The sequence below is a fragment of the Typha latifolia genome, chromosome 9 (genome assembly GCF_019914945.1).
Source record: "Typha latifolia isolate L0001 chromosome 9, TyphaL0001v2, whole genome shotgun sequence".
In the NCBI taxonomy this organism is placed as follows: Eukaryota; Viridiplantae; Streptophyta; class Magnoliopsida; order Poales; family Typhaceae; genus Typha; species Typha latifolia.
In genome coordinates this window covers 450581-462981 of record NC_133094.1, presented here as the reverse complement: position 1 = coordinate 462981, position 12401 = coordinate 450581, and the positions used below count along the sequence as shown (strand labels likewise).

The 12401-nt window shown below is 36.8% G+C and overlaps 3 protein-coding genes across 3 annotated transcripts; all 3 read right to left on the bottom strand.

The window, feature by feature from the left end:
• Positions 1–1072: 1072 nt before the first annotated feature.
• LOC140795018 (auxin-induced protein 15A-like) lies at positions 1073–1477 on the bottom strand. The gene has a single exon (XM_073147377.1). The coding sequence runs from the start codon at positions 1475–1477 to the stop codon at positions 1073–1075; it is 405 nt and encodes a 134-aa protein (XP_073003478.1).
• Positions 1478–3001: 1524 nt separating this feature from the next.
• On the bottom strand, positions 3002–8012 carry LOC140795711 (uncharacterized). Its single transcript, XM_073148437.1, has 8 exons — positions 7727–8012; positions 6867–6985; positions 6161–6408; positions 5645–5764; positions 5331–5487; positions 4960–5096; positions 4843–4878; positions 3002–4138 (listed from the first exon to the last, which is right to left on the bottom strand). The coding sequence occupies exons 2-8, from the start codon at positions 6940–6942 to the stop codon at positions 3341–3343; spliced, it is 1572 nt and encodes a 523-aa protein (XP_073004538.1). The 5' UTR covers positions 6943–6985; positions 7727–8012; the 3' UTR covers positions 3002–3340.
• Positions 8013–8415: 403 nt separating this feature from the next.
• On the bottom strand, positions 8416–10162 carry LOC140795017 (bidirectional sugar transporter SWEET14-like). The gene is made up of 6 exons (XM_073147375.1): positions 10111–10162; positions 9548–9584; positions 9240–9450; positions 8998–9159; positions 8786–8905; positions 8416–8694 (listed from the first exon to the last, which is right to left on the bottom strand). The coding sequence occupies exons 1-6, from the start codon at positions 10160–10162 to the stop codon at positions 8416–8418; spliced, it is 861 nt and encodes a 286-aa protein (XP_073003476.1).
• Between the last annotated feature and the right edge of the window lie 2239 nt (positions 10163–12401).

Below are 12401 nucleotides of genomic sequence, written 5' to 3'. Positions count from 1 at the left end.
TTGAAACTACCCTTTCCAATTAATAATGTTGTTTTTGAAGTCTTTGTTATGAAATTTTAGGTTCTTGGGAGTGAGTGGGAAGTGAAAGTTGTGAGCTTTCTCTAGCTTTTCTTTTTCTCTTTTTCTCAGTGGTCAGGTTTGTGAAGAGAAAGGAGGAAGAAAGAAGAGAAAAGAAGAGATGGTTGGAGGTGGTGGAGGAGGAGCAGCGCCGACGCCTAAGGCTGGCGAGCTGCAACCCCATCCAACGAAGGATCGTGGCCCAATGAACCAAGCTGCAGCAAGGAGCATTCTTTAAACGATACAAGAGGAACTAATATTAAACTAACAGAAGGATATAAAATTAATCCTGTGACAGTTTTTCAATTGACGGAAGAAGGGGCATTTAAAAAGTTTCACAGAATAGTGTCAAAATATTTTTTTTTAAAAAAATTAAACTAAGGGAGCGTGAATAATTCAAGATTTTATTCCTTAGTTTTCTTTTTTTTTTTAAATATTAGGAATTTATGATATATTTGAAAATTAGAATTCATATAGAAATGTAGGGATTTAAATATCAACTTTTTTAAGATTAATCTAGCAACCCAATATGAAGTTATGAAAGCTCCGTGCGACCAACCAAAGTTGTTGACCAAGGTGGGTAATAATACACGCATCCTAGCATGCGGTTGTACAGTCCTCTTGTCCCCTCCCTAGTCCCTGCTGTATTACTCATAAAAATTAATAATTAAACAAAAGTTATATATTTTGCTCACAAAATAATATTCTACAATCATTAAACTACTATAGCTACTGGCCGTCATTTTATGTCTCACAAACCATTCCACTCATCATGAATCCCATGTTCACTTTCCTCTTCATCAAGACAAATTAACTCAGAAAAAGAAAGAAAGAAAGAAACAGCTGAAATATAAAGAGATCCTATCTGATAACAACAACTAGTTGCACTTCTTAGTATAAAGGTTATAATCTCCATGTAACAATTAAGTTCTTGACATCATGGCACAAGGAAATGAAGAAGAAGATACAATGGATCGAATAAGCTAAACACATACATATCGATAGTCGACCTTTTCTATCCATAGTATTTGCCGGCCACTGCCGGCCTCGCGGGGCTTAAAAGACGGTAACCGGAGCCTGGTTTACCGAAGCCACACATCGGCGAGCCCTTAGCATCCTCCTCCTGCTCCATATCTGACAACACTCTTTGAAAGAACTCGACGTCGCATGGGAGCTCGAGAGGGCCGTCGGTAGTGTACCCGTACTCCGTCTCAGCCTCGTCGAGGAGCATGCGAAAGAGGGGGTGGTTCAGACACTCCGTTCGAACGACGAAGCGGTCCCGACCGGGCCCGACGTACACCGAGAAGCACCCTTCGGGCGGCTCGTGCCGCTTCTCGCCCTTGCGATGGCCGCCGATGGATCGACATCTCTCCAGTGTCTTTATTAGCAAGCCTTTCCTTCCCTTCTCCTTCATGTTCATGTCCACTCTTCCCATAAACTAAGCTTTCTAACAAGTTTTTAAGACTAGGAAAAGGAGAATCCTATGCACACTCCTCGATCGCTTGATCAAGATGCTTAGCTTATCATGCTGTCTTTGGTTATCCTCTATCGTAGACTTGATGGAACATGATCTTAGCTCTTGGAACGGCTAGATTATTCATGGCTATGGAGAGTCGTGGAGGGGTTAGTCATTCGTGGTTGGCAAAAGTGAGAGGAGAGCAAAGGAAATGAGATCAAGAGGAAGGAGAGGAAGAAGGAAGAGAGGGAGAGAGAGTTGACTAAGAGATAGAGGGAGAGAGGGGTTAATATAAAGAGGAGGAGGAGAAAGAGAACTACACCAGATGTTGCCTATCAACCACTAGCAAATTGGGTCAGTGAGAAAGAGAGGTGTGGGAGAAGAGTTGAGAAGGCTAATTACACGTTGCACCACTTGCTCATTGTCAATGCCGGATCTTGTAAAGCCCAGGACTGCAGGAATTTTATGCAGTCACAGTACTTGAATGACAGCTATTGATGGACAAACAAAATTTTTATTTTATTTAAAATTCTCTTTGCTTTTAACTTGATTGGGATTATTCTTTAGAGTTATTAATTTTATTGGCATACTTACAGTCCAAATTTTTTTCTTTTTCTCATCGTTACATGTGTTATTACTATTAAGGCCATTTTGATCGCAGTGATAAGCTCGAGTGCTTCATGATTGATGAAAATATTAGTAAATTAAAGAACAAACTATTTTTTATTTTGGGAAGAGGATGATGTCTTGCCTCTCGGCTTTGGTCACTTCCATCCGAGTTCCAGTCTCCTATGACTCATCCAATAGAGAACCAATCACATTTTGACACATCAGATTAAATGTTGGGTCTTCTTTGAGATGAGACAAACTAAACTGCACTCGTCTGCTTCTGCAATATTAAACCACTTCATTTGCATCAAGAAGAATCTAAAAGACTTTTCCCCCTCTTCTTTTTTTTGGGGAGTATATGGGTTGTAGATGAAACAAGTCAACTATTAATGTCCACCCAAACTTGGCATGCCATTGTTATATCCAACAGGCTGATGAGTGATGACCTTTCTTTGGTACCATTCACAATTATAGTACTGCTCCAAAACAACTACCAATCAGCCCTACTCACCTAAGATCGAATAATGTACTCATTGGTTAACTTTTGAGCTGAAAAAAATGTCCACTTGGTGTATTCTAATATTTAAGATCTTGTTCTTCTATCACAATAATGTACCTCCAAGAAGTCCTCTAAATGGACATCATTGGATTGGACAGCACTCGCACATCCATGGATGGGGATATTAAAGAATGATTACTAGAACAGGACTATAGACATTGAAGAGATAAAGATGGGATAGAGACAGAGTAGAAAAAAAAAATAAGATTTGTGTTTTCTTGACCTATAAAAGTAGTCTAAACATTTAAAGAAGAACCAAAAAGCTTTAACAAAAGCCATCAAATATTTTAAAGGAAACCTAGCAAATATTCACAGGGGAATTCATTAAAATCATGCCTGAAGCACATTAATTATGATAAGAAAATTGCAGCAACTCAATAATTCTGCTTGTTCTAATATACCTTTTTTTTCCCCTGTGAAGATTCGGAGTATACTTCATTCATTGTGCTGAGATTAAACTAATATCAATAGATTACTCTTGGATACAAAAGATTTATACGAGACTGACTGAATATATAACCCATAAGAAGCATACAAGAATTTGTAAGACCAGTGCCATGCCTCCAGTAATGCAAAGTCCACGGATAGTTCTCCAAAAGCTCAGCATTGTAGTCTCAGCAGCAGGAAATTAGATGCCATTCCAGATAATAATCTGTTTGTCATTGCCTGGTCATTGGAGGAGGTGCCGCCGGAAAGGATGGTTGGCTGAAAAAACCACCCTCTCTGACCTGAAAATTCTGGAATTGATTGGGAGAACCAGGAAATGGAGGCATGACTACCATCGGGTAGTTATGCTGAGGAGTAAAAGGAGCTGATCCATAACCATGTGGCACGCCTGTCATAGAACCTGCGCTGGTCTGCATGAACTGAATGGTGTTAGATGGTGGAGACGTCTGTGGCAATGAAGTTGGGGGCTCGGAAGGTGACTGCACAGAGGGGCTCGATTGCATCGTGGATGATGATTGTGGCTGCAGAGGTGGTGGCTTTTGTAGTATATCAGGATGTGGAAAATGAGGTGGGAGTGGTGGCACATAAGAAGGCACAACATTTTCGAGCTTGGGCCTCTTACTATCAGAAGGATTTTCTTCTTTCGCTGTTTGGCTCATGGCACCCTCGGAGGCCAGAGATGAAAGAACATAGCTGAGCATCTGGGCCGATGAAGGAGAAGCTGCTAACTTTGCTGCCACCTCAGCAGCTGCTGTCTTCCGGTCGTCTCCCTCTGCACGGGAAGAAGAAGAATAGTTATTAACAGGTCCCTCCCTTGTGTACATGGCTTGAGTTGCTGGAATTTTCTCTCTGGCAAAGACAGTGGGATCGACGACGAAGCCAGGAGAGGCACTGGAGGAGACTACAGAAGCTGACTCCTTAAGCATCTGATCAACTGGCAACTGTTCCATATTGTAGCTCAATAGCTTCTGGAAGATGATATCGGCTTGTTTATACCGCGATTGGGCCACCTATGAAATAGTTTGAGACCATGAGAAAAGAAAACATCAGAATGAGAAAATCAGCTTTTGAGCCTGGAGACCAGCTTGAATTTAAAAAATTAAGACAAAATCATCCAAGATCCCTGCCCTTGTTTCCTGTTGATTTTTTCCTTTCTCGAAGTTAATATAATCCCAACATGAGGAATCAGTGTTTCATGAACTCAGGAAACATGAACACAAATCAGTCAGAAAAGGAAGTTGACAATGTACTAAGGTAAAGAGACAACATGTACATGACTTATTCCTTTTTATTATTTTCTTGTGAAGCCACAACCAGGCAGATTTAATATGAATGCCTATTTCACCAAAACTAGAAAATACGGAAAACTTACCGATAAGATGTTGCCAAACTTTAGTCCCAATAATTTGGGACATTTAAAAATTAAAACCAAAAAATATATAGAAATAACAAATGACAAAATCAAGATTATTAAGGCTGACTACTACAGCTACTATTACTAGTTTATCTTCATTTAGACTAGCAGATATGTTAAAATTCAAAGGCAGACATTAAAGTTGAACTATATGTTTAATATTATTATAAAAAACAATGATGCCAAAATATTACTTTGGAAGTCACCTATTATTCACTTATCTCATTTTTCTTAAGTCTGACTATTACCTTCATAGATATACTGAAAGAAGATAGGCTTGCTCGAGTGTTTAAAAAGTACCTGAAGTTGATTCCGAATTTGTTCGAATTTGAGTTCCTGAAAATTAATCATTCCCAGATCATAAGTATATAAAGATAATTTTCTACTCCATGCCCTCAGGTGAACAAAGTTACTCACCTGCTCATTAAGTGCCACCCTTAAATTGGATATCAGATTTGTTCTAGATGATTCAGCGGATTTCAGCTGTTCTATACTTTCTCTTAGACTGCTGTGCTGCATTTGCAGTTCTCCTATAACCGATCCACTGTCATTTCCTACCAATTGTCAACAAGCAGAAATCAGTGGCATAAGTTTCAATGCTAAAAAATCAAAAACAAAATGTATAGCTAGGTACCATGGGGCGACAAGTATAAACTCAGATAAACAATCTATGTTTTTAATTAGATAAAATTGATATGATATAGTAAATCAGAAATAAGATACTTAACATAAACATAACGAGATTTTCGTACTACAAGTTAGAAGCAAAGGAAAGATGCAGCTTTTACCTAAATTAGGGTTATTTCTATATTCATTTTCCACCTTGTCAACATAGCTCATAGCAACTTGACATTTTTCAAATAAAGTATCTTCGTCCAGGGGAGCACTATAAATATGCTCAAAACTTGAAATAAGCTTCTCCAGCTGTTCTCTACCAGGTTGCTTCTGTATATAACAGAAAAGTGCAAAAAGTATCAATACATTTAGATTTTATAGCTACTAAACATGTAAGGATTTTGGAGCATATGATCATATGTTCATAAGAATGAACTTCATCATGATTCGTGTTCATGCTGACACGACTGCGATTAAGTTTCCTTACCAATTTGTAAGATATGCTTTTCCCATCGCTCTTTGTGTTTTCCATATTCCTTCCTAAAATTTCCTCCTTAAGAATTTGTCCACGAGAACCAAAAACTTTACGGTCTTCCCATATGCAAACCTTGAGGATATAATAGTTTAGTATATCAGGAAAATATGAACGACTTAAATCCATGAGAAATATTGCTTATCACTGTTTTAAGGATTAACACTTATTAGAATAAGCCAAGAGTAAGAAAATGACAAAATGGACAAATAAGAATATCAATAAACATGCAAAGTGAATGTTTTGTTCTTGTAGAGAACAAGTCAAACTATCTTCCAGAAAGTTTGAATTAAAAAAATCCAATAGCACATCTAAGACTCAATGCAAAGGTTCATCATCATATATGGTGGCTGTCTAGCAAACAGATTGAGCAATGAAATGTGTCATAAAAAAGATTGGCATGTCTTACTACCATAAAATAAATGTATCAATATAAGATGCAAGTAAAAAGTAAAAACTAGGATATTGTACCAATCTCATTACAGCATTCCTTCCAAACTCATCCCCATTCTTGAGTACATCACTAAGCGCATCAGGAAGTACCCGCCAAAACTCTGTGATAAACTCCATACCCTTTCGCCTACTGTTCTGCAAAATATCATTTGCGAGATATAGAAAAGATACCCGTTTATCCTTGGGAACACAATGAAATTCTCGCTCCCATGTTTCCACAACTTGCTTAGCATTGTTACGATGGAAGATACACCAATGTGATAAAGCTTAGTACTGTTAAGTAAGTCACATCAGGAACACGGAATGTAAAATAATGCTACAAAAACATAAGCAATCAAATAGATGAGATAAATGTACAAAGTATTAAAGTTCAAGTATGTCGTCTTTTAACATTTTAAGGCTTTAATAATTTATGTTTACAAGAAAGATGAGAACCCACAAAACAACTTATTATGAGTATTGCAAAAAATCGAAACCTGATCATAGGAGTTACTTAAAGAGATAGAAGAAAATAGTCGTAAATTACAAGCCTTGTAACCATGTCAGGTATATGGGGTTCAATCAGCCAGGAAGATGTGTTATCTTGATAGAAACCTGAAAAACCCATCCACTATGAACAGATGTAATTAGACAATTGCTGGCATTACATTATCCAGATAAATGAAGTACCTGATAAACATTATAAAAATGCACTATAACAGTTGATATTACAACGGAAGGATACTCTCTATACTCTGCTGTGAATTATTGAGCTTAGCAAGCTTATCCACTAAAATCTGCCCGTTGAATGACCCGTTCATTGTTTCTTGCACCACGATACACAAAGTCAATAGGGGAATAGACCTAAATGAAAGACCATAAATCATGTCAGGTAAGTTATCATTGTCAAATGGATTATAAGAGTACAAACAACCAGATGGTATATTTGTTGAAAATAAAAAAATGTTGAACCTCACTTCATATAGGTAAACTCACAAACCCGCCGTTACTTTGTTAAACCTCAAATTAGATAATAATATCAGCAAATTATAAGAACCCTTCTTGGAATATTGTGTAAATTTTACGGGGATATGCCTTTTGGGGCCCCAATAACTTTTCCTTTTTAAAAACCAATGTCTTGTGCTTAGTGTTGAAATATCCTGATTAAGAATAACTTGACGCTTCCTTTCAAGTAACCAAATAGTGTCCTGGATATCAAAGAGTAACAAAATTCTACATAAACAAGGAAGAGTGTCTGAACAAGTGCTTCAAGAAACTATATTAAACAATATATAATGGGTAATGATTAATGACAGAGCAATGAAAGGCGCACAAATATTTGATCTTGCTGCATCAAATCCCTCACTCACAACCTTCTAAACCCAGGAAGGAAGCACTTGCAGGAATTAAAGAATCTAACGGCAAATGCATCTGAAGTTATCTCAAGAACAATAAAAATAACCAAGTTTGACAAAGTACAACAAAGATTTCATCCCTCTTACCTCTTAATTACTACAGAATACTACAAGATTCATAGAAATACAAAAGCAAATCATCAAATTTCCTCATAAAAGGGAAAATAAATAAGTCTCCTACTGATCTTACTAGCTAGTGCGAATCGCGAACCGAGCACGACGACGTCTCGGTGGATTGTTCCATGAATTGTCACGCGGATTCTAGTGATATAAAGCAAAAGGGGGAACGAAAATTTAGGGTTTCTCTTCGGATTCGGGCCTTCTTGCCCTTCTCACCGGAGAAGATTAAAACTTCGAAGTTGGAGAAGGCAAAAGGATTAGCACAGGGTTCGCGCGTGGGGTTTAAGGAACAACTCCTATTCGGTTCCTGAGGGCTGAGAGGACATTAAAAAGCGATAACTCTTTATTCCCAAAATATCCTCGTCTTTTATCCTGGTTATTTTTATTTTTTAAGGAGAAAAAGGAAAAAGAAAATTTCACTTCACACCCTATTTTATATGCTTATTCCACTTTACATTCTATATCTTCACTATTTTGCAATTTAACCCTTAATTTTTGTTTCCTTAAATCGTAGTAAACATCCTACTTGAGATGACAAATATAAGGGAACAATAATTAAGGAAATTTATTATTCCATTAGTTATAGAAGATAACATGCATGCTTGCTCAATAACACACTCATTACTACCTTAATTAATGAAAGTAGATGATAGCTCTCTCTCTCTCTCTCTCTCACTCTCTTTCTTTCTTAGACATTGTTCTTAAAAGATATTACTAGATCTCCAACTGAATAAATCATCAGAATATATTAGTGTAGTCTCACACTATATTCATCTCTTTATCCTCTTTGCTATCCTTCTCTGCCTTATTCTCTTCCTTTCCATCACTTATTTCACCAAGGATCTCCGCATCGCCGTGGACGATCTTACACACCTCCAAGATCGGTCCAGGGCTCAGAACGACGATCGCAGCGATTTTTGTCGGTAACTCCATGAAGTTCTCAGGCAGCATAGGCTCTACAATGGTCTTCTTGTTCTTATAACACCAGTAGAGTAGCATCTGGAAGACACCAAAGCTGAAGCCTAGCACATTTGGGAGCTGATATGGACATAAGAACAAATATTAACTAGACTAATTAGAAGAATTAGCAACGAGATATTAGATTAATTCACCAACTATATATATGTACCTGGACGTATAAATCTTTTGTGAATAGACCGTATAAGAACCAGACAACGGCGCTTATTGTGAGGAATAAGGAAAGCGAGAATGGCATGAACTCCACACTCTTGGTGCGAATCACAAGCCTCTGTGGATCAAAATATTTTACGTAGAAGTTAAAAATTAATTACTACGTTGTTACTTAGAGAGAGATTGCATGAAAATTAAAGAAAGTCTTACAATGATGCTCAAAGGAGCGGCGAAGACGCACACAGAGAAGCCAACGCAGATCCATCCAAGAATCTTCTCACGATCTGAGCCAGTTGCGAGGAGGAGCGTGAAGAGGATGATAAGAGAGAATACCACCACATTTAGAATGAAGAGAGACGCCAAAGTAGTGATCTGTAACCAAAGCCATGGACTAGTTAGACTAAAATCCTTAGCTTAACTCTTTGAATATGAGTTGCAAGAACTTCACATACCCTAGCTTTTCGCGGGGAGTAGATGAGATATATGATGATGTAGATGGTCTCGATGAAACAACCGACCGAGTTGATAGAGATCAGAAGGGCAGAATCAGTTTTCACGAGCGCGTAGTAGATCCACAGCATTGCACTGAACAATGCAACAATGTAAGGCACTGATTGGAAGTCTTGTGTCGATTTCTTTCGGTACACTCGGTAGAAGGTAGGACTGCAGTGATGAACAACACAAGCCCCAATCAATAGGTAGTTCAAGTTAACAACAAGAGGAAATCATACAAGAAGCTAGAGAGTTTGATAGGTCTTACAGTGGAGCAAGGTACACCATGAATGAGATGATGTTACCTGTGTGTTGTCATCAAACCAATCATCAATATACACCAATAAAGAATGTTTCAATTTAGAATATGTATATATAGTTATCCATCTAATGGTTGTATTAAAATTCTACCTTATTTTTATTTCTAATTGATAGATTGCTTACACTACTTGATTAGTTTTTCCTAACTCTATATAAAGTAAAAGAAAATGAAAGTTTGCCAAGAAAATGAAGGTTATGGAATTAATTACTAGAAACTTAACAAAGGGAAAAAAAAAAGAGAGGAAATTAATCCAAGAGCGATGTGCAATGATTGGTTTCTCAATATAGTGAAAGGAAAAGGATTGAAGTCATTTACATACTATCTACTGGCAGGCATTATACAAACTTATAAATTTATATACTTCAAAAGAGAGAACCATCTTCTTTGCCAAAAACTTCTATCTAAAAGAAAAGCATATCAAAGTGAATCAACACCATCCTTGGATGAAAAGGTGAAGTTTCCAAACTCTAAAATTAAGCTCTCTCATGCACAGTGATCACTCTATGTACCTAGGACACCAAAGATGAAGGCCAAAGGGTGGTGCATAGATAAGCCTGCCATGATCACTTCTAATCCAACACAAAGTAAGAAGCTAGCCCAAGAGGGAAGCAAGAGCTAGGGTTTTCTTCTCCTCTTCCTCTTTAAAGAAGGAAAGAGAACCCTACTCCCTACTCCCTCTCTCTCTCTCCCCTCTCAAAGTTGGTAGCATATATGTGGCCACTTGAGCTTAGGAGAAGGTCCATTATATAGGAGAGTTGAAGGCCAGGCGTTGCCTCTTTTATATATCTTGTCTCACTGAGTGCTTGGAATATTTGATCACTTCGATCGACACCCAACTAAAAATAGAATCAGGACATCATATATAAACGAAAAGTTAACAAGATTATATATATATTTATATATATATATATATGGAGGAATTGTATAGTTAGTATTTAATAATATTATTCGATTTAGTTTTCCTTTGTTGTGAGATGTGGCATGCATGCGCATGCGTTACACGAAAGAGAAGAGCCTTCTCCTTGGTGTAAATAGAGAAGAGGGGTTGATTTCACGTGAGACCCTTGCCAAACACACATATGTTTTCCTTAGCCGTTTCTACTCGCAACGAAGCACACCACCTCATACTTAATGACCAACTTTATCTTGACTTTTTAACTGCCTTTATCCAAATATTCCTCCAAAAACTAAGCCACCGTGAGTGTTACCGACTTATGATGGAAGCATTCATTTCCTTCGCAGACATATTAGAGTTGGTATTTAATAACTTTTTATTAAAAAAATTATATAGGTATGGTTTAGACTCGTTATAATTAATATTTTGAAAATGGTATCCTGGATGTCCGGTCTATTTATCGGGTGAGGCTTGCTCAGTTAACTAAATTATCGCCTGCGGGCTCGTAATTAATAAAAAATAAAAATAAATCCTCTAAAAAATTATTAATAGTAATTTCTTGAAGCTATAAAATTTTTACTAATGGAGTCAATCTTGTGGCCTCCTAACTAAGAATTAGGTGTCTCGACCACTGTTATATCAACCTAAAGAATTGATTAGAGCAAGATTTGTGTGAACATACTTCAAATCTTAAATAATATTTTTATTTATGATGAGGAGGATTTTTTTTACTCCTGACCAAATTCAAACTTCTTGCCTTCAATTAATGATTTTTCTAAATTTTTTTGAAAACATTATATAGACAAGACTGCTGATTTCTTCTCTCTCTCTTACTACTCTTGTTACTATTATTGAGTTAAAAAGGAAAGTAAGAGGTCCACCAAGTTATTGCCTTTCTCTAAACAATATGGCAGTATCTTGCACTAATCATATAGAGAAGATATTTCGGGCATTGCTCCAGAAACGAACTGTGTATATAATTCTACAACTAATTGCTATAGGCTTAACTAAGGATTTTGGAAGAGTTGTCTTAATTTGGCAGTTACCCTTGAGGATATATAACTTTCTTGTGCTTGAAGCGATATGCAAAGCAGTTACTAAAGGAAATTTGGGGTTTAAAAGCAACGAGATTAAATGCTTGTTATCTTCCTTCTCACATCTTCCTATTTGGTCTACTGTTTGGTTGTTGAGCCTGAAAGCTAGCCTTCAACTTATTAGTTTAATTTGGTATTTTGTTCAGAAAAAGATGAGATAAGAGATTTGGTATAGCTGGTATTATGGGTGATCCCACTCGATTATTTCTCAAAATTATAGATGATAAGAGTTGTTAACAATCAAGCTAATGTAGTTGTCAACCACTTAGTTATCCATTAAGTCTTCATAGTATTGAGAATGTGCTGGTGATCATGAAATTAATTTCTTGCGTATAGTCCCCCTATGTAATGCGAATTTAACGAGCTCCACTCAAGGAAGAAACTTTCCTTATTCCTACGTAGGCACAAGATAGAAAGATACTAATAGAAGTTAACCTTTGTCCATGTATTGTTTTCACGGATAGGAAGATTCTTGGTACATCCTGATCATTATGTGCATAATTTTTTCACATTGCTAATTTCTTTCTCTTTTTCTTTCATTTTGTTTTATTTTTTGCATCATGAGCAAAAAATGTGGCGACTAATTCCAAAATTATCTACAACTGGAGCACACAAATTTGCCATTAATTCCTTCCATCTCTATCATTGTTCTCATAATTCTCCTAGAAGAAATAAATTTTCTAGTTAAAGAGGGACAAAGATTCCAGCTTGTATTTATCCTCATTGAGGAAATAATAAGCAAAGTACCATATTTAATATAAGGTTCTTTGTTAAATTATGTGTTATCATCTCATTTCTTCTTCTTTTTTTA